Here is a 23,661-nt window from a genome sequence, read left to right as displayed (position 1 = left end):
GCTTATTAAGAAATCAAGTTGTAGTTTTCTTGTTATGTTTTCAACAATATTTTTAAAACTTTACATAGCTGTTCTTTTAAAAAACCAACAAAACACCATTAGCCAGACTAACAGTTTATTTTGTAAAAATCAACACTAAAAATGTTCAGTTATATTGCATATGTTAAATTTGTTGCCTAAAAAAATAAAAAATAAATTATTAAATACTAACTAGTTAATAAACATAAAGTTATTGCTGAAGAAGAATCGATTTTAAACTTAGTTTTTCGGCTAAGAAAAAAAGGTTAAAAAAATTAAAACACGTAACTTACCAAAGAAATACAACTTTCTTCAATACAAAACTTGATGCTGGAAGATTCAGGTAAAACCTCTGTAAAACTACAAGAAGTATTTAAGGTACTGCCATCAACAATTTCAATGTTTCCACTTAAAGTTACATCATTTGGAGCTATAAGTTATTTATTAAGTGTAAAATTTAAGTTAGCTTAAGTTTAAACTTTTTATATTTTAGAAAATCTTAGCCTGATAATATAGCTTCTAAACTAAAACAATCACTAGTTTATGTTAATATACAGGTAGTATTAATCAAAAATACTTAATGAAAGACTTATTTCTTTTTAGAAATTAGTTTTGAGTTATTTAATCTGAATAAAATATTTACTAAGTTTAAACATCGATCATAGTTATTAAAACTACTCCAGAAAAGTATGAAGTAGCACAAGCAAATGTAATTTTATTGCAAAAGTTAAACAAGAAATCATCACAATTGAGACATCAAGATTCGCAGTTTTGTTTATAACTAATCATAAAAATCAAAAAGAAATTTTAATAACTTACAAGTTTTAAAGATTTATAATACGCTTAATTTTGAAAATAGTGTTTCAACTACAGGCAATAAAATTCAATAGTGATAAGGACTTTTACAACATTCTACAATAGAAAATTAAGTATAACTCTATTTTCGTAACTTGTACTGAGACAACTGTTTAAAATAGAAAAATATAATGACATATAAAATAACAAAATTTTATTTTATAGAATTGTTAAAATTAAAATTTTAATATTTGTTCAAATTCATCTCTAAAAAACGGTATAATGCGACACAGGAGTCTTTTGTTATAATAGAACTAATATTGATAAATACTTAATACAACTTATAAGTTTCCTTCTGATTGAAATTATCTGCATATGTTAAAAAAAACTGTAAAAAAAAGTGTCATGTCTAAAAATAGAACATTATAACGTATCAAAAAAATAGTTAATTTCTTTATACTAACTTCTCTTTAGAAAGAAACACATGTCTTAGTCAAGGCAGAATAAATTTGTACGGTTATAGATACTTGTATGTACATTCTTTAATACTAAAATTCAGTAAACAAAACTTTTCAATTTTAAAAATAAATTAGGCATTATGTAAAAAAATTTACCCTTGTTTTGATTGTTTTAAATAAAACAAAAGGCAGTGGTTTTATAATCTTTTAATGTTTAGTACAACATTTTAGAACTTTCTTTACATTAGCACAACAGTTTTGATTGCTGATAAAAACTAAAACAAATGATAGAGAAACCAAAACCTCCCCAGCACTTGAACTTGTCCTCGTTTCTCCACGTCGCGTTGATCAGGCACCTGGTGTACATCAGTCTCCCGTCATCTTGATCGTACACGAGATCGGATCCCTCATCGCACGCGAATTTACCGCTCCTGGAGTAGCTGGACGATGAGGAGACGACTTTGAGATGGCGTGTTCTGATTTCGCAGTCTTGAAAAAAAAAAGTTTTTAGCAGCTGAGCTTTTATTTGTCTCTTTGGATTTTGGTTCGATTTTTCTCCAAATGTTTTAATCAATAAAGAAAAATAGAAACAAAAGTAATAAAAAAACTTTTATCAAGTAAACTTTTATTCGAACAAGTGTTTATGATAGTCCTAAGAGTACTTTTTCTATATTATAGATACAATAATAGTTAATAGACTGAAGAATGTCGACGCTTTGTGTTGTTTGACTTAAAGAATTAAAATGACTTTAATATACTATTTGAGAAAAAGTAGTACCAAACAAAAAACTTAAAAAATATAGTAAACCTTTGAACAAAATGTCGTGAATTGAGCAAGCAGAAAACCCAGCATTCGGTTCAAACTTCAGGCTCATAACAAGATTTGACCCGATCCGCTCGTGAATCTTAAACATGGAGTAAAAAAACCCGTCCTGGAAGAAATTCGAAACTTTGAAACTCCCAACCACCATTTCGCTTTCGACCCATACTTTTTCACAGGACCAACCTATCGTGCAGTTCGCATGAACTTCTTTTTGAAATGTTAACGCCACACTCTTACCGTGCATCCTTTGGTGGGAAACCGTCCATTTCAGGTTGGTCACTGGGCCGTTAGCCTTGAAGGCCGCGTAGTAAAGGCCCCCGACGAAGTTCGACGGCCACAGGTACTCGGTCTTGTGTCCCTGCCTCGCGTCCGTCAGGTCGTAACCGTCCGCGTCGAAGTTTCCACAAGACACTGTTGAAAAAAAAAACAGAAATCAAGGAACTTGGTTCGAAAACTTTGAATTTGGTTTTGTATGTAACAGTCTTAAAGGTTCAAAAAAAAAGTATTAAAGGGATAACAGTCTTTTAAATTTTTTGCTGAAAAAAGTTTACTGTTGTACTTTTTGTTAATTAGTAAGTAGTAAACAAAATTTGACATTTTATACTTCCCACCCAAAAGTAATGTGTCTCAAAAATGCTCAGACATTTATTTACTTTTTAAAGAATTACAATAACTCACAATTTTTTTTTTAATTGTTTTTACTAAAGAAGTATCCTTCGCTAAAACTTATTATTTCAACACATCATAAAAAGCAACTAAAGCTGAAATTTGTCACGTATTGTTACACAACTTTTTACTTTTCAAATTTTAAAGGAAACCTTATACTTTTAGAAAATTTAGTAGAAAGTTTAACAAAAAATGTTTATTTAATTTAAGTTAATATTAGTATCTAGAATATTTATGAATGCAGTTTTAATTTACAGTACTTTCATTCTTTTTCGTTGTTAAAGCTGGTTTAAACGATAAGTTGTTGCACTTTTTAAAAATCATTTGAAAATGTAAAACAACAGAAATAGTAAAAATAAAATAGCTCTTAGGTTTTATGGCAAAAAAAAAACAATATTTTATTAAGTTTTTAAAAACACTTAAAGCTATTTTTACCTGGAACTTTTTTAGAACTTGCAAAAAAAATAATGCTATAAGTACAAAAAGCTACTAAAAATACAGTAAAGTTCATTTTATTAAATGAAATCAACGTTTACTTTACCTTTATATAGGTTTGTTTTTTCGTGACAAAGTAGTAGGTTCAATATTTCGTTTACATATTAATACTTAACAGTCTATAAATAAAATTTAAACTATATAATACTTGTTTATAAACATTTCTCTTAAAAGTTGAACTCACGTTTTGTCTATAAACAACATACTTGCCACTTTGTAATAAACATTAAGTTAGTAAAAGCACTTACTTTGATACTAAAAACAAAAAGCATGTTCATAATACAGACTAATTAGTCTTTTGATAATGTAAACTTAATAAATCTAAAAATAAACTCTTAAAAATCCCATTTTATTTACTTATGATTTAATTTTAAATTTGATTGTATTGACGTTTTGGTTGTTGATCTTTGAAAATCTATCTAAGGTAAAAATTAATTCATTTTGTTGTTTAAATTAGCTTTATTAAGTAGTAGAGTACATATATCAGTAGGTTTTTTTTTGCATGGTTTCCAAACTAAAGGTTTTGTTGTAATTACAAAAAAAATTTTAACAAAACTTTTAAATTAAATCAAAGTGTTTTTGACAACTAACTAAATAATAAAACTTTCAAAGCTATTATTTTGAAATCATAAAAGTTTATTGTAGTACTTTTTTAAAAACTTTGTAATTTAGTTATATCACGTTTTAAGGATCAAAACCTAGTGTTTAATTTTGTTTAAAAAGACAAAATAAAGTTTTAAAGTTAAGCAAGCAATATTTAATGCTAACGAAACTATTGATTGAAAACAAAATATGCTATTTTAGTTTTAAACGATGTTCAAAAACCTTGTAGGTAAACGTTTAATATTTTGAAAACTTGAGATTACCTAAATGTATAAAACTTTTTACTTCTAAAACTTTACTCGATATAAAAGCTAGGAATTTCCAAAACACTTAGTCAAAATTAGTGGATAAACAACCATTTATGATAAGAGTTATACAAACAATAAAAACTTCGGAAAAATCATAATAGTATAAATTTTCTAATGAGTTTGACTGCTAAAATATTGAAGAAGGATAAACAGTGATTTAATATTCACTACAGTACTTTATAGTCAAACTAAACTTATATATCGTAAAACTTCATAAATACCTGAAGCTGTTGACTAAAAAATTGCTCAGTTTTTCAAAATTTTAAGAAGTTTTATAAATACAGTCAGTTTTTTGATAACTGTAAAAACAAGCTAAAAGTATAATATCTAAAACTTTTACTTTGAAGAGTTTAAAAGGTTTATAAATCATCAAACTAGTAGGCAAATTTTCTTAAGTTAATAAGGTGAAGTAATACTTTGAAATTTTTCTCATGCCAAGTATCGTGTGCACATGTTTGAAATTATCGCAAAAAACATGAATTTCTGATAAATTAAAACTAAGCGTGAGATTTTTCCATATGGTGTTTATGTAAGAAACAAAAAGTACAAATATATATGCAATAAACTTAAAAACAAACGTTATATTTCAACAAAGCTTTAGACACAGAGCTTTAACATGAGAACTTTGATAGCCTTGCTTTTTGTATTCGGTTGTGCTTACGGTAAGATTCAAGTTTTGTTTATAATAAACTAGTAATTTTCAAAATATGTTCATTAACTTTCATCAATTTCAGTTTAATAGTTGTTTGTTTTAATTACATATTAACAAAAGAAGTTTAAAAAAAAATAATGTTTGTATTTTTACATACCCCAAACAATAGTACTTAACTTTGGCTGTTAAATGCAGCAATGGTAAAATATTTTCTATGCAGTCATTAAATAAGTATCATACTGGACTGCACCATCAACAATGCACACTGCATGGGCTGTTGTTGGTGGTCTTCTGGTGCAGTCTAGTAAGCAACTTTAACAATAAAGTATTGTTTGCATAAAGAAATAATCTTAAAAAAACCAATAAACGTTTGTACAGCATCGGACAGACAATGCACGAACCAGGGAGGAACCTGCGTTGATTACAGATATTACAAGTGCACCGCGGGAGTGGAAACGGGATTGTGCGATGGGGACAGCAACATAAGGTGCTGTCTCGATTGCGACAGATCTTGTACGTTGTATTTGATTTTAGTTTATTTTTAGTGTACCGTTTGTTTTTTTGTTTTTGTTAACTATGTGACTAAATGTTTGGTGTTTATTTTACACTAAGCGTATCAGTAAATAGTTGTCTAAGTTTTGGTTCGGGTGACTACCTTTTTTTTTTGATAACTTGGTCAAAAACCGGTCATATTTCAATTTTTTGATGAAAAACAAGTTAACGTTTTTTTCCGTAAAAATGAATCCAAAAATTTTAGCCTTTAATCCAAGTACCTTTCAAAATATTACTGCAAAACAAAACAACTTCAAACAACATTTGCAAACAAAGGCCAGAATGAGGAGGAGGAGTACGCGGAGAAGGACTCCTCGTGCACGTCGTCGGGAGGAGTGTGCCAGGACGACTCGAACTACTGCGGGGGAAGCTACTCGGGAGGGATGTGCGGAGGACCGTCCAGCAGGAAGTGCTGCTTGAAAAACGGAAGCTCTGGAGGATCTTCGTCGGGATGTTGGTGGTTTTGTAAAAAATAAGTTCTGTTTTAATGATTTTAATTTTTATTGTTTGTTTTAGATATATTTCAGTTACTGTTGTTTTTTTTTTAATACAGTGCATAACTAAACGAGTAATAAAATTTTAGTGAAGATGTTTTTAAAAATAAAAAGTTTTATAAAGTCTTTTTTCAGATTTAAATACTCTTTCTTTTGTTGATTTTGATATTTAGTAAGCTTGTAGTAAATGTAAAAAGTTGTTAGAATAACACAAGTGATAAAAAGAATACAAGTAGAAAGTATCGTAATAAAGTTTAAAATGTATCTAAATATTCAGCGTGTGCACTCAAAAGCTACAGAGGAACCCACATTGTCGGATACAACGGTCTCACCGTAGAATACGAAAGCGGATTTGAAAGTTCCCTTGATAAAATTAACAGCTACGCCAAGCAATGCGATGTCACTGTTAGTAGTTGAACTTATATAAACTTTGAACTACAACCTGATTTTACTTAGAAAAACTGGTATATATTACTTTAATCTTAATTTATTATTATTACATCCTTTTAGCAAAAAAATTACGCCTAACTTTTGCGCAAGCTCAAATAACCAGTTTTTGACTGGAGTAAAAGAAAAATATTATAAGGACACTTTTTACAACTTTGCAATAATTTATATTAACTTATAATTGAAACTTTTTTTGTTATTCAGAAGCACTAGGATGCCAAAATTTTTGTCTTGACGGCTTTCTCATAATCTTAAGTAGTTTTTAATGCATTTTTGATCTTAACCGACCTCAAACCTATTTTCAAAACAGGTTCAAGTGACCCACGCTTTCAGACAGGAGGGCCAGAACTTGGGAGGCACCGTGGTCCCACCGGCCAGTAACTCCAACCACCTTGTAGGACACGCCATCGATCTGAACCTGGACACTCCCATCGGGTGGTGCAACGGCGACTGCATGTACTGTTAGTGACGTCATAATGCACTTTTGTTCAACTGTCATTAATTTTAGTCTTAACTTTTTTTTCTTAAACTTTTGAATAAAATTTGTTTTAGATAGCGGATAACGTTGTCTGATTATAAACAATTTACTAACGTTATTAAAGTTTGCTGTGTGATAACTACTAAAATAAGTCTTTAAATAAAATATTTTTTAATTATTTTATTTATTTTCAATTTTCTTAATTAAACACTAAATAACGCAATTTACATAACTTTTTACAAGTAAACATGCTTGTTACTTAACAGACGGAACCAACAGCTACAGCGAGTGCTTCATCCAGAAGGTCATGGACAACGGTATGAGGTGGGGAGGCATCTGGTCCCCGTCCGACCCGGTCCACATCGACGACGGTCTCAACTTGTACAACCCCAACGAGTGGAACGACCTGTACTACGACCTGCAGGGCAACTGCGCTTAAAAAAATGTATATTTTTAATATTGGTAGTTTATGTGTTTTGTAACATCAAGTAAAATAAATAAAAGTTTATTCAATTATATTGTTCGTTTAATTGCTTAGTTGAAAAATGCTTTTGTATACGCTAGGCTGAAAGTACAGGAAATTTTAATAAAAAATTTTCTAGTTTTGTTATAAAATAAACAAAATGAACTTTTTGTTAATTATGTTGTTTTTTTAGTTACTTTACTGATTGAATGAGCGTTTCCCAAACTCTTTTTCGTAAACGCCCCCAGGCGAGAAATTATAAACAACAATTTCTATTTATTTGATTTCGCTTTTTAATTTTTATTACTTAGTTGCCCACCTACTTTTTGCCGCCATACTAATAAATGGCCTCTGATAGCAACAATCGCCCCTATATAAGCCAATTGCCCACTTCAAAAAACCTAGCATTAGATTTTTAGATTTTCGTATAAGCCAGAGTTAGAGTTTTTATCAATAACTAACTACAGTGGGAAACTAATTTAAGGTAAATCTATGCACTGAGTAAATTTTAGTAATGAGTAACTTTAAAAAGTGTAAAGGATATAATTAAATTTTCCTTTTTTTAAAGTAATGTATTTTCTAAAGTATAAAGTAATATAGTTAAACTTTAAAACATTTATTTTAAATTTCAAGTCGTTGACATGAAAAAAGTTTTAAGTAAAATATTAACAAAACTTGACAATATAGGTATGCTTTATAAACTGTAAGTCTAAAAACAAGATTGTTTTAACAAAAAAGTTTCAAAACTTTATGTAATCTTATCACAAACCTGCACCTGAATTTCAAACAAACTTACTTAATAAGGCATCAATTTACTAGACTTTAATACACAAAAATGACTCAAAGTTTTATTTTATAAATCATGTTAGCTTAAAACAAAGTAAAGTAATGGTCAACTAAAACATAAGATAAAAGTTTATAATTTATATTGTTTGTGGTTTGGTCTAAGTTTGCAAACGAAAAACTAAAATACTTCTGAATGTTTATAAAAATATAAAAATTAAAAACTTTAAGTTAGTTTTTACGACAAAAAAAAATAGAATTAGAAACTACACTTTAAGATTTCTTATATCTATGTATGATATAAAATTTAATTCTAAGAAATCTAAAAAAAAACATTTTTATTATAAACGAAAATTATAAAACTTTTATGTAAACTAAAAAAATAGTATAAAAACAATAACTAACGAGAAACTTAATAATTTCGCTTTTAACATAAAATAATTATTATAAGCAGTTAAAGTTACAATAGCTGTAACTTTAACTATTAAATCACTAGTAGTTAATACAATACATATAATATAAAGTTTTTGCTTTATATATCTTAGTAGACCAACAGAGCTTTTTTATTATTTAGTAAACTTGGTAAGTTTATTCAACTTTATGGAAGTAAGCATCACAACTTAGTTGAGTTTTAACTTCAAACTATTTTTAACTAATGTTTTCAAGTATGCACCATGTAGCTTAGTCGCGGCTAATTTTTTGATTGGCGGGCCAGGTTTGCTAAAAAAGGTCTTTCGCGGACCTGGTTAAAAATTTTTTGGTCCGCGTAACTAAAAAATACTAAAAAAAATGATAACACCATTATAAGCAAACTGTAATGAAAGAATCTTTTAATAAACACCATTGTATATCAAATTCAGAGCACATTTAAAACTATTTGTTATGAAAATTTGCTAAAGTTTGTTTGTTTTTTATAAGCAATTTTCAAAATACGTTGTCGGCCTGTTTATTTTTGCTTGGTGGACCTAATCCGGCCCGTAAGCCGAAGGGTGCTCAGTTTTAATATAACTCATATGATGTATTATGTTTCTCAAAATTTTTTTAGGGTAAACTTTTGTAAATTTTAGCAATCGGTTTAGTTTTGTGACTTTTTTATTAACTAGAAATACTCATTAAACGACTTACTGTAAAATACGAACACGAAAGTGTTAGCTGTTTGGTCAGCTTTTTTTTTCATTAACCTTAAAATGTATAACCTAAAAACTGACTAAATTAAAGCTATTTCAACTCTAAACGCTCATTGTTTTGATTGACTATAACAAAATAAAAAATATTAAAATTGACACCACATTGTACATTGGAGCGATTAACTTTGTCATAGAAACTTTCAAATATTTGTTCGTATTCCACAGTGGCGCTATTATGCTTCTCAGAATTAGCTCCATAGTAAGTCTTTAGTTTACGTGATGAACTAAAAAAATCGAATGGAAAAAAAAAAACAACATTTTTGTTCAAAAAAAGCCTTGTCTGTTTCGAGAAAGTTATAAGTAAAAAATTTATTTTTGTTACCTTAGTTTGTTTTTAAATTTATTGAAACAAGTAATTTTATTAGTATTAATTTTAAGAAAAATTTAAGATATTTAATCATCTGTTATTTTATACCAAAGAACGTTCACCTACCATTAACATACCCAAAAAAAAACACTAAAGCGAGCAAAATCTGAAGATAAAGCCTACGAATAATTTTATTGAACTAATTTTTTTTTGTTAATAATTTTTTTCAAACGCGCTTGTACTTTTGGTTACTTTAATTAACCTCCACATGTAAGATTAACACTGGTAGTTTTATTTGTGCTAATTTACGATAACATAAACATTGTGCCACATGCTTCATAATTTTTACTTTAACCAAAGTATTGAATGCTAATTAAGGGTTATAAAAAGTTATAATCGGAAATTAAGTAGTTTAACTAAATTATAACTTTGCCTTCTACTAGATACGAACACATAAAACAGTTTGCAATATTACTAAAGTAAAAGTAAATACATATAAGATATTTTATTTTTATCTTATATTAAGTAATGAAATTTTTTTACGGCTACTTTGATGAGTAATATGAAAACTATAGAGTTTCTATTCTAAAACTATAAAGATTTGTATTAAGTAGTTTAGAACAATTAATTTTATTTTATTGTCATTCTGATTTATAGACATTTTTATTTTTCTACAACATTTTAGAAGCTTTTGTTGGCCAAGTTTAATATTTTAGAAACTAAAGCTGCATACTATATTATTATGTATTACTACTTCGTTTGATACTTATGTACATATGTCAGCAATGGAATAAAAAAAGCTTTTCTATGAAAAAAACCGTACAATATATTTTATCGTAATATGTTTTTGTTCCATTTTTCTTAGTTTTAACTTTAAGTTATTTGATGAAAAAAGAAGACCTTTAAAATTGTTACTGTATAAAGATATAGATTTTTAACATGGTACATATAACATTGTATTACTAACTTCTTGAAAATTTAAAATATTTTAAAAATACATTTTTCCAATTAAAATACTTATCGAATAAAATTTTATTAACTTTTTTATTGATGTTATATAAGAGTTACATATTTTGTATATAAAATTGTCATTTTTAATATGTATATTGTTTGTTGTAATTACAAATGTGTAAACTTTGTTATTAGTAAAAAAAAATTCTACAACAATCATTAAAATTAGAATTATGCAAAAAAAAATTGTAAACAGTTTAAAAATCTGTAATAATGAACTTATTACTACGTCAACAATCATTTTTTACTTATAATAGTTATAAACAAAAACACAGTAGAAATCCCTTTTAAGATAACTTCTCATTAAACCAAGCATCATTTAATTAAAACGTATCAATCTAAAAAATTCCGTTCGTGTTTAAACACAATTTAGAATTTAGACTACAAATATATTTTGATTTAATTTTTGTTATTCAAGTTACTACTTTTTAAGGTTTAATGACTGTAACGGCTGTCAGTAATTTCATAGGTAACTTAGCATTTAATGAGAGCGAATTTTGCCACATAACTCAATTAGTTTAAAAAATATCTGGATAAAAAATAGCTTAAAGCGCTTAAAATTTACACTATATGAATAATTACACCAATTTAAGAAATGAAAAGCTTATTGTATGTTTTAAGAAGTATAAAGTTTTACTTACAAACGATACTACGAGGATTTCTTGTAATATTATTTTGTCAAAACAAATATTATTTTGAGTAAAAACAATCTCTTAAAACTTTAAATCAGTTTATTAAGCACTATAGAACTTTTTAGGTATTTTTGTTTAACGAGTTAAAAAGTTTAATTTGATATTATCCTTATTGGAACTTTGACTTTATATTTAAGTACCAAGTTAATAAAAGTCTTAAATTATGTTTTTAACATAATTATTTTATTAACTAATTAAAACTTTCTACCAAACTTTTATATTAAATTATAAAAATGTTATCTTAGTTTCGTTTTAAAACTTTATAATATGATATTTAATAAATCTGTTGTCCTGGGTGTTTGATGTTTAAGAAATTTGTATAACTATAAGTTATAATTCTACTTTAAATATATGTACCAAATAAAATTAACTATTAAAGTACGCTAAAGTATTTCAATTTTTAATGTACTACGTTTTTAGCAAGTTTTTATTTAAAAAAAAAATTGTAATAAACTTAATTCAAAGTAAAACTTTAATTATGTATGATATACGTAAATAAACATTTTAGTTTTACTAAATATTCCAATAGTACAACTTAGACTGTATTTTTTTTTAATCAGTAACATGTATGATTGAAATTTTAAAACACTTTGTAAAGTAAGTCGATTGTAAGTTTTTATTTCATAAACCTTCTTAAGGAGTAAAATAAAACTTGAAAAAGTTACAATGAAAATCAATCGTAATAGAAGTCTACATCTGCTGCTATTTAAACCATCTTTTAAGGCTTTTACGTTATGTTATACTGATTTTTGAGCTGAAAAAATATAATTTTGTTCAAAAAATAAAATCCGATGAAAGCATGTAAATGTTGTTAGCAGTTAACGCATTAATTTATTAAATAATCCTAAAGGTAATTTTTTTATGTAAAACTGTGAACCTGTGTTAACTTTTAATACAGTTAATTATTTTATAGAGTAGCAAAATTTGAGTAAAAAAAAACAAATATCTGAAACAGTTTTTAGTTTTTACATCTAAAAGTTTTAGATAACTAAGTATTTACCTTGGTGCCTATATGAATTTTACCACAAGCTTTATAGAGCTTAAAAGTATCAAGTTACCTCATAATTTTCAAAGCTCTATTAATTGTGAATTAAAATTCCTACATTCACCGATATAATAAAGAATAACAAGAATTTAAATGTAACATATTATAATGCTAATACTATTTATTTAACATTAATTTTTAATAGAAAAGTACTGTTTTTAATCGAGGTTTTTAATAGAGTCAGTAGTGTTTCTACTTTGTAGTCATTTAAGTTTTGAAAAGTAAAGAGTAATTTAGAATAATTATTTTGATTTTAATCACTTACAAATTATAGTTTGTGAAACAAAAAAAAATCAAAGTTTTAAAACATTTTAATTAAAAAAACTTAATCCAACGCAAACGCCTTTTGTTCATGGAGGGTTTGAATTATTTTTTAAAGAGGAATTTTTTTGAAATTAAACTTTTATACAAAAATACTAGTTCAATAAAATTCAAAATTATGTGTTAAATTAAACAGTATAATTAACCGATGAAGAGATTGTTATAAACAGATTTAAAAAAACTAATTTCTTGAATAAACTTGCTTTGAAAAAAAAAAATCAAGTTAGATAAACAAATTTAGAAGTTTTTCAAATCAAAAATCTTCTACTTAAGGGCTTTAAAACCGTTTATACAATTAAATGAGCATAACAATATAAAACTTTTAAAATATTAGTATTGTTTCTAGGTATAAAAAACGGTAGTTTTAAATTTAGTAATGCAATACAAATTTTTCAAATAAAAACTATTCGAAACTTTTGAATTCAGCTTTATGCAGTGAATATACAATTTTTTTTAAACTTATATGTTTATTTTTAATTTCACATCTTTTCATTCACCTTTAAAGTTTCTAAAAGGCATTTGACATTAAAAGGAGAAAATTTAAAGTGCATCAAAAAATAATAAATAAGCTATTGTAGTTGTGGTTGTAATAATTTATAGAAAGTGTTAACTAAGACAGGCACCTGTCAAATTTTTTATAATGTTTCTGAGTTAATATATAAGTCCATTAGCTTTCAATAACTTAGTTTTTAGAACTGTTATTGCGGTTACGATAATTTTAATTTTTAACTACTGTATCTTAATAAAATCAAAGTTATGTTTATCCATTTAAGATTTGTTGTTTTGTTTTCAAACTACATTTAAATAAAACAAAGTAAGTTTTAAACATTTATTTATAACAAAATTTATTACAATTTGAACTCATATAAAAAAGAAGGCTTTATTTTAAAAACAAATTTTTCTATTGATTTTAGTCATAAGACTTTTTCACTAGCTGTTTATACATAATAATGAAAAACTACTTTGTGATTAAATTTAAACTACAAAAATAAATATGCTAAACATGATATTTTATTAACTTTTAAATAGTTTTTAACTTATAACGGTCTTTATTAAGTCAGTTCTTTTGAAGTTTTTAAATGTATGTTTTATTTTGCTGAAGTTGTAAAAGTTTTTTTGGTTCTTGTTATTAGTTTTTACTTGTAAAATAAGTTAATTTAAGTAAGCTTTGTGATTCAAACTTGAATCACAAAGCTTAAAGCAATTACTTTTATGTAACATACTTTTATATTCAACACACAACTATTTTACATGCCTAATACTTCGCATACTTTTTTAATTGCAAAGTTACTTGAACTCTTTCTGAGTAAAGCTACAAATGATGTTTGAAATGAAAATGATTTTAAGTAAAACATAATTCTATATTATTTTAGTTTTAGTTTTATGGCTAAATTAAATATTAAGTGAAAAAAAAAAGTTAATATTAATTAATATTTTTTACAGGTCGCTGTTTTTTTGTAACGATATATTAACATATTATTTATTTAAATATGACCAACTTTTTGATATTTTGAGATTGACACTATATTTTTTTATAAACTTGTGGATTGCAGTTTTCCAACACCTGTTTAAAGTGTTGGTCATTTTAAAATCAAATGTTGTAAATGCTGCCGTATATTTATAACTGTTTGCTAAAATTTATTGATTTTTATAAAAAAAAACTATCTTGTTTAAACTATTAAAAAACAACTTATTGCAATCATTATCAATCTTAAATTTGTTTGCTGTTGTATATTTTTCCCTGCAAGCTATTTTTTGGTAAGTATTTTTCATAATGTGTCGTTTATTTTAATGTTTTATTAATAGAACTGTTAGCGTTTAATAAAAACAAATAACCAAGGTAAACCGTTAAAAATAGAAAAGTGTAGTAAGTTTGTAAAATGATTCTCAAAGAAAGCAAAAACAAGTAAATTTATAATTTTTGTAAAGTAAACAGCAATAAATCTTCAAAAAGGAGTCAGTTGTAAAGGAGTAGAAAACAATAGTTAAAAACTCATACTTGACATTTTTTAACCAACCACAAATATAAACAAAAAAAATGTATTTGCATTGGAGGATAAATTGAAACTAAAAGTCAATAGGTTATTTTTGTTGAAAAAAAACAAATAAAGTTAGATTTTATTCGATTACGAATCAAGTTATTGAATAAATATTTCTTTTCATAAGACTTTTAAACTTGATGGTTCTACCAACTCATAATAAAAAAACTGCTTTGTAATTTAAAAGATTTTTTCTTCAGAACGCATACGCTTAAAACCAGAAAACAAAATGCTCTCCTCTTCTCAGTTAAATGATAGTTTTTTGAAACAATTTAAATACAAAAAGCAAACTCCTAGCGTTTTTTTTTTTCTATTATAAGCAGTCATTGTACTAAAGTTCTACCCACGCACTTTTTACATCACTTCATATGTTTTTCATTTTATAAGTTTTTAAACAAATGTAGCCAAAACTTTTTTTAACAGTTGAGTTTTTGTTTTTAGGATTTGAATTATCGTTTTTTCGCTAAAAATGCACTTCTTGTTTTTAAAAAATAATTTCTAGTTATTTAGATAAGTTAGTATGTGTATTTCATGTGACTCAGAAGTATTAGTTACTTAATACTTTTGTATATTAAAAATTAAAACAAAAACTGTAGAGATAGTGAGATTTTTTTCAGCCAACTATTGATGTTCTACATTATTTAATTAGCAAAGTTTATTAAAAAAAAATGTTTTAGCTTAGCTCATTGTCATCTTAAATTAAAACCAAAAATTTTTTTTTAATTTTAAACACATTATAAATGCAGCCATTTGCTCGAAGTCATTTAATAAAATGTTTAAGTATAATCTTAGTTTATTAATTTTATCTTAATTTAAATAGTTTGATTTATTAATAGTAGTATCTAGCAGACGACGTCTATGTTTATCTATTTTATAATAACTTTTAATACCCTTTTTATACCTCATATTACTTGATAATTTGTATGTTTTTCAATATTTTTTAACAAAAAAGTCTAATTGTTTTGTAGTCTCTTTAAAGTTTTAAAATCTCATACCACCAACAACCTTTGTAACTTGATACTTTAACTTAATAAGTTTAACTTAAAAGGATTTCAGATCGAAAATGATATGAGTAAAGTTTTAACTAAAAGTCTCCGCAAAAAATAAATAAAACAAATAGGAGTGACCATGTAACTGTTAAGCAATAAAAGACTACCATACTTAACTTTTAGTTGTTTTAAAAAGCTAAAAAACAGTACTGACATGTTAAAGTTTTTTTTTTCTTTTAAAGAACTACATAAACTAAGCTGAAGTTAACTTGTAAAAACAAGATTGGTTATTGTTTATTTATCTTTATAGTATTTCTAGTTGTGTATTTTGATATAAAAATTAACATCTAGTGTAATGAGCTTCTTTTATTAATATTTATTTTTTTCTTGATCAAAACAAATTAAATTGAGCTTAAAAGAAAACAAAACTATACATTTAATATTGAAATGATAGAAGTTATAAAAAGAAGTAAAAGGTACGAAATTGATATACTTTGTGCTTTAGTGTTTATAAGTATTGTATGGAAAGAAATTGTGTTAAGAGACTCAACCTACGCAATTACTATATAAAAATTCTAAAAAATTACGGTATATTCTAAAAAGTTTTTAATTAAAAATGGTTTCATTTGGAAAATTTTGTGGTTTTAAAGCTATTTTTATATTTATTTAAACAGTAAAAAACATTTTTTATATAACTAATTTTTATGATTACAAAAGGAAGTTAGTTTAAGCATCACGAATGACTAAACTGCAAAAGTATGACAAAACATGCGTGTGAAGCCTTTCTAAAAGAAATGTAACGGAATTTTCTGATTTTTGTTGTTTTACAAATTTATAAATTACAAACTTTGTTTGCACAATTCACAGTTAAATTTGTTTAAAAGTTCTCTACAAGCTACCAAGTGTGCAAGCTCTAAATTCTGACGCGTTTCCGATGTTGCAACGCTTTGAAAACGGGTCAGCACACTAAAGTCAGAGCACTTGATAATTGTTTTTATATTTTACAAAAGCTAAACAAAAGTCTACAGGATAATTATAATAGAAAATGTACTTGCCCGTTGTGCAATAAGTTGCTTAATTTTTTTTATACTGTAATGAAAGTTTTTGTTGTACAGTCGTTCTACACAGTTGAGCTAAAGTTATTAGTATTGTTTAACCATAAACAGCTTTGTTTGATTTGTTTTTATAATACCAACTAATAAAAATAAAAGTATTTGAAAAAATTAAATAGAAAATTTTTTGTAAGCAGAAATATTTTTTTCATTTTGAAAAACATACAGAAATAAAAAACATGAATTATCTAAAATCAAATGTTACAAAAAGTCAAGCTGTACGGAAATACCATTAAAAATGTCAATTTAGTTTCAGACAAAATGTTGTTGAAAGTGTTAAGTTAGATGAGATTTCATATTATTTTAGCATTTGGTTAAAAAAAAACAACAACAACTACATTTTGAAACAGCTTTAACGAAATATTGCGGCTCTTTTTGGCTATGAACTCAGGTCAGCCGTCAGATGTGAGGAACAGTGATAATCTTATTGGCTTATAAAGGTTTTAAATATGACCACAAGTGAAAAAAATTTCAAAAAAGACTATGTTCTAATTGAAAACAAGTCAACCTATTTAACTGATAATTTATTTTTTGGAAATTTTATAAGATAATTGATTAGTGCTTTTTTTTTGTTAAGTTTTATTTTTTGTAGTCAACCAACATTTTTGAATTAACTTACATAACAGTAGAAAATAACTCCTTGAATAAATTTTATGTAGACTAAACGCAGACGAAGAGTTTAGAGTAAAGTTACTGAAAACAAATATAAATCAGACCGAATAAAGTTAATCAAAAACTTAAAACACGCCTCTTATGAGTGTTCCTTTTTAGTGAGAACGAGCATAAATTTATTTAAAAGGTTTTAATTTCAAATAAATAAAACTTTAGTCTGGGTGGCGCTCATCTAATCACATACAAAAAGAGAGATAACCCGATTTGATGCTTTGTTGTTACCATAACAACTTTTACTAGTCATAGCAATCAGAACCACTTCGCTCGGAGCGGATGTATTGGTGTTAGCGGGCTAAGTTAAGATTATACAGTATTTTTAAAACACTGAGTTAGCTATTAAAGTCATGTTTATTGTACAATATTGTTAACAGAAAAAGATAGGTTTTGTTTTTCAAAAAGCAGTTAAATTTAAACTTTTTACAAAAGACTGTATGTTAGGCTTAGTTATAAAACATTACATAAAACCAATGTTATATAACAAAACAAATACGAGCTTACGAGCTTTTTCAGTTTTATAGGCGGTAATTAAACAAAAGTTTTAACCTTTGTGAAACATTTTTTGAGACTTTTAATCATTTTTGAGCTTAAAAATCCCACATAGTTTTTACAACTGTTCCGCGAAAACCGACACCGTCTAAAATTACAAATTACTCGAAATTAAAGCGTTTTTAACAAGTGCAAATTTTTCAAGGGAAAGCAGTCAATGGCGATGCTAATTTCTCATTACTGTGCGCGCCGGCTATCTCAATCACTACGCCCCTTTTTTCATTGTGTTCAATCAACTTCAAAACTCTCGGAACATTGTTAGTTTATTTTCATTGTCAGGGATGATGTGTGACTTGCGTAACTTATTTGCTTTACTTTTTATTTTTGAACAGCTCTATTGGCTGGCTGGTCGGTGTTTTGTTACGGGTACAGCGTAAACACCCTTAATAACAAACATATCTTTTTTGCGTTGCGGGCAAACATGTTGAAAAAACGGAGCGTTTATAGCTCTCTCAAACAAAAAGCGACATTTTTTAGAAAGCTGTATTTTTGCATGGAATTTAGTAAACATTGTGCAGGTTTAAGAAGGTTTATTTTTTGTATGGTGTTTTTATTTCAAAGTTATTTTAATTACTTTTTTTTTTTTGTTTTTTAGTAGTTGTGTTTTTTAAGAAATTGTGTTTTTGTATCGAATACACAACTTTTTTCAATTAGAGTTCAGAAGTTGTTACATTTCGAATTATGTTTATCAAAAGGATGTTGTGAGTATAAATTGAATTTGTCGCTCAACAAAAGATAAGATGCAAATAAAGATACGCATTTTATATCTCACTAATGCCATTCGTTATGCATATTAAGTTATAATACAGAATGGTTCAATATGTACAAATTGGCGTTATATTTAGTCTGTTTGTTTTTCAGATTTAGCGTAGATGAAGATTAATTTATAAATAAGTGCCTTCGTAGATAAACTTAATTTAAGAAAGTACATTTATCTGTTAACGGCTGCTTATATGTAAGTTCATTATTTATGTGTTTTTAATCAATTAGAAGTAGAAAAAGTAAAAAAAAACAACGCTTTGCTGACATAGAAACCATTTTTATTGACTTGTAAAGTAAGAAAAAATAAACAAACTTGACAAGTCGTTAAACTTTGGTACTAAACAACAAAATAGTTAAAAAATAATTAAAAACAACCGATTTATAGTAAACAGCTTATACCCTCTTAAAAAGTCACGTTAAAGGACGTTATAAGTTTTATGTGATTATAAAAATCAATAACTGTTATAACACTTCAGTTTAAATTGCAATATCAATGCTTTTGAACTGTCAAGGTATTAATTGAATATATTGAATAATTAAAAGTTTGAGCTTTTAATTTGTGATCACATTTTAAAACTTATTTAGTTTTAATTTTTGTTAAAGTTCTATAATTACAACTGATTTTCAAGCTAATAGTAGTTTTAAACAGTTTTTTTACTAGTTTTATGAGCTTGGGAAATTTTGGAGTAGTAAAGATTAAAAAACATTGTAAACTATAAAAGAGAAACGTTTTTTACTCTCCAAATTTATTAAGTAAACATTGGATTTGCGGTAGTATTCTTTTGTTTAACTCTTTACTTGTTTGATTAAATTCCACCTAAAGTGTACAGGCTATACCGTAAAATATTGTCTTATTTTGACAAAAACATTTTTAAATGCATTTTTTTCTTATCATGCTCATTAGGCTTATTTGTCAGCGCTTAATATTCAATTAGCAAATGTTAAAAGATGTTTTGTCGCGAGATAAAACAAAACTTCGCCCAAACTGCTTTGTTTATTCTGACGTATCAGTTATTGTCTATTTGATTAGAGCCGAAATAATGAAAAATCGCCCTGCTAATTCAATGATCGCCATGCTTAGATATACATTACATTTGAACATGAATTGCTTTGTTCTGGTATCTGCTTCCAAGGCATTGTGAAAATGCTTGCGCAACAATTGAAATGTTTTACAAGCTCTGCACAAATGTTAAGTAACGGTAAATTTTTGGATACCACAAAATATAGCGTTTATTTCTTATGTTACATTCTTTCGAACGCATAAGACCTTAATAAAATGTAAATTGTTTTAGCCGTGAGTTTAAACTATAAGTTTGAATTAGGTAGAAGTTTTATTTTTCCAGGTTATTTGATTGATTTGTTTGATTTTTAGAAAACAGATAAAGAGATCTGAACTATTCGAGGAGAAATAATGAATTTATTCTTTCAAGACTTTATTTTACAAACTAAGTTTCGGTCAAAGACCTCGTCAGTGCTTAAATAAATTTTATTAAAATAGAATAGAATGTAAAGATAGTATGTTAGCTTTATGATAAATCATTTTTGGTTGTCATTTTTCTTAAATAATTAGGTTAACAATTTAAAGTCCATTTAGTAGACGGAGACAAAAGTTAAGTGTTTATAATGACGTAACATTGCTATCAAATTTTGAGTTTTACTCAAAATAGTATACTATTTGAAGTATAAACAAATATTTAGCTTAAAGATAAAAAAAACTTTTGGCTAGTTAATGTTTGTTGTTTATGTTAGTTTGTTTTTCTAATAGGCTTAATCTTCAAAAAGATAAAATATATCAATAAAAATAGGAAAAATTTTTGCTAAAATAATATTGTACAAATAAGTGAATAAACTTTGCTAATGTACGGTTTATATTAAACTTTTTACAACATCAATTACAATTTGATTATATACTTTGTACTAGTAATAGTTTTTTATGTTAACAACCATCAACTATACAATTAACTAGATGTTATTTTTTAGGAGTGGTTTATTTACAAAAGTTCAGTTATAACAAACATTGAAACACAACAAATTACATGTATTAAGTTCTTAGGAGAAATGAATAATTGATATATATTATGATCACAAAACTTCAAGAAAGATCTTATCTCAACTATAGGAAATAAATTTTGACAAAAAAATATTAAAAATAGTTATTATGCTGTTAAACATATCGTACTTTATATGATTTTATGACTGTGATATCTTTTTTTGTGTTTAAGGTTGAAAAAAAAAAAAAACTACCTTAGGAAACAAAATAAATAAACTAGTTAATAAAAAGAAACAAACTTTAAGCACTTTTATTATTTCAGAATATACAAATAAAATCATGTTCTTAACAAACTTGTTCATACTAACCCTTTACATCCTAAACGTAGTCACAAAAATTTCATCTCTCCCGCCAAAAACCGACCAATCAAAATCAAGAAGCAAAAGATCATTGCCGAACTTCCAGTCCATGATGGAGTGCTACCAGCCGTGGATCAAGATCTACTACTACATCGACTACGGCTGCTACTGCGGAGTGGGCGGGGAGGGAATCCCCGTAGACGAAACCGACAAGTGCTGCCTCATTCACGACAAGTGCTACGACGCCTTCGACGCGTCCCTCGTCACCTACGTCAGCTCCTACAAACACAGTTGCCGTGGCGACCGGGGTTTTTGCGACAAAGAGCACAACTCGGAGTACGAGCAGAAGCTGTGTGAGTGCGACAAGGCCGCAGCGGAATGTTTCCTCCGCTACCGGGCGACGAAGAGCGATGCCCTGTTCAACATCGATACAAACGCTTGCTGCTCCGTGCCGCCCTCCAGTGACTGCAACGTGAAGGCCAGTCCGCACGTGCTGACCCGGTTGTACGACTGCAAGCGGGAGATCGACCAGGACCAGTGCTGCAAGGGACGGGGCTTCAACAGCTTCTACGAGGACTGCTGCTACGGGGTGCTGCACAAGAAGCCCGACCCGTGGAACAGCGACGACATGCGGTGCTGCTACAAGGAGTATTATGACGTCACCAAGCAGATGTGCTGCAAGGGGAAATTGCACGTAAGAGAGGACTTCGTGGAGTGCTGCGGGGTGCACAAGATGGACACGAGGCACCACCACTGTCGCAACGGGAAAGTGCGCAGGAAAAAGTTGATCAACTGAGGAATGTTTTTTTTCTCACTTTCTAGAAAATTTATCAAACTGATTTGTAATTATTTGCTCGCTCTTATTTAATACCTTATCAATCATATTTTATTTAATGCTAGTAAATTAAGTTGAAAAGCAGCCTCCCAAAGTTTTAATAAAAAATCTTTAGTACTTAATCTATGTATAGTTTGACGAACTAGTTTTTCAATTATAAAAATAAGTTTTGTTTCGCGACAAATTAGGGTTTGAAGCTTTTACTCTTTTACTATCTCAAAAATGAATGTTTTATTTGGAAATTTAAATACCACTTATTAGTTTTATGATTAATATATTTTTTTAGATTGATGCATATTTAAAGTTTTTATCATCCGAATAATTTTTTATATAATAATAATAAGTTTAAACATCATTCTTTCTCTATTAAACTAACACATGTTTCTGTGTGTTAATGAAATAAAGAAAATTAATGTTTAAATTTGTTACAATTATATATTCAAGTGAAGTTGTTTTGCTAGGATCTTTATTAGCAAATGATAAACTTTTAATTTTGAATAGTTAAACTTCTAAATAAATACTTAAACTAGAGCAAGTTTAGATTTTTGTATGCTTTATTACACTTTTGGCTTTAGTAATTAATTATATTATTTAATATTAAACCAAGTTGTGGAGCAGTTCTTTCTGTAAACAATCTTTATAGATTTTAAATTCACTTGTTAGGGTATACAAAACTACTTGATAATAATCTAGAAGCCATACTTAAACTTTTTGAAATGTGCAAATAAAAAAAGTCTTTCAAGTCTTTACAGTACTTTTAAAGCATTAAACAGTTATTTAATTTAAGTTACTTATAAATAAAATCTTAAGTACTTTTTAAAAAATTTTAATTTACTGCTGTTTTATGATATACATTTTTTTTCTAGTTACAATAACTTCACTTTTCCATACTAAAGTTTATTTAAATATATTAACTTTTTACCAAAGTATTCAGGTTTGTAATACTTTTTACATGCTTAACAAATATTATCAGGTTTTGCATAAAAATGTATAACCCATTGCTTTTCAAAAAAATTGCATTAAAAATCATAGAACTTTGGTTTTAATGTTTTTTTTTTTTGATATGTTGTCAATTTTATTTTGTATTTTGAATCTTTTTTTTTCATAATATCTATAATATTTTTTGTTTAAACAAAAACTTTAGCACCCAAAGGCCTTTAGAGCATTTTAAGCAGATAGTTTTTTACATCCTACACGGAATAGAATATTTTATGAATTTTCTGAAGGTGTGAAAGTGTGATCATGTTTCACACATGCGCCCATTTGTTATATATTTTGTTCGCTATTCAAACTCACTTGTTGCAAGTTTCATAAAAACTGCAGATGGTCACGACATGCGACGTAATTACATGTTTTTCTGCACTAAATGCTGTAATCTAACACAAGAAATTATTTTTTAAACAGTTTGTGAGTTTCATAACTTTGTTTTACATGTTACCACCACACTGTAATGGCTTATTGATTTCAATTTAGCTACAATAGAATTTTAAATTAACTTGTTTTTCATATAAGTTAACTCTATACTTTTGTAATATGACGATCTCATAGTTCAAATCGTATTTTAACTGTAATAAGTTTTTATAATTTTAAAACATGACTGTTTTTTTTTAGATTTTGATTATTAAAGTTAAAAAAGTGGTAGGATCTAAAGTACGTTATAAAAGGTACTTGCAGGTCTGCCATAAACTATAATTTACTTGTAGTTTCATATAAAGTATTCTAACACCGAAATAGTAGTTTACTGCTATTAACTTTTTAT

General features: G+C 27.0%; 1 protein-coding gene across 1 annotated transcript; it reads left to right on the top strand.

Moving 5' to 3' along the window:
* Positions 1 to 4,747: 4,747 nt before the first annotated feature.
* On the top strand, positions 4,748 to 7,228 carry LOC145840545 (uncharacterized). The gene is made up of 6 exons (XM_082947842.1): positions 4,748 to 4,828; positions 5,197 to 5,331; positions 5,647 to 5,823; positions 6,142 to 6,269; positions 6,622 to 6,772; positions 7,056 to 7,228. The coding sequence occupies exons 1-6, from the start codon at positions 4,783 to 4,785 to the stop codon at positions 7,226 to 7,228; spliced, it is 810 nt and encodes a 269-aa protein (XP_082803968.1). The 5' UTR covers positions 4,748 to 4,782.
* The last annotated feature ends 16,433 nt before the right edge of the window (positions 7,229 to 23,661 follow it).

Source organism: Thalia democratica, chromosome 7 (assembly GCF_965202585.1).
Source record: "Thalia democratica chromosome 7, ktThaDemo2.hap1.1, whole genome shotgun sequence".
NCBI lineage: Eukaryota > Metazoa > Chordata > Thaliacea > Salpida > Salpidae > Thalia > Thalia democratica.
Note: the sequence above shows the minus strand (reverse complement) of the source record. Positions and strands in the feature narration are given on the sequence as shown.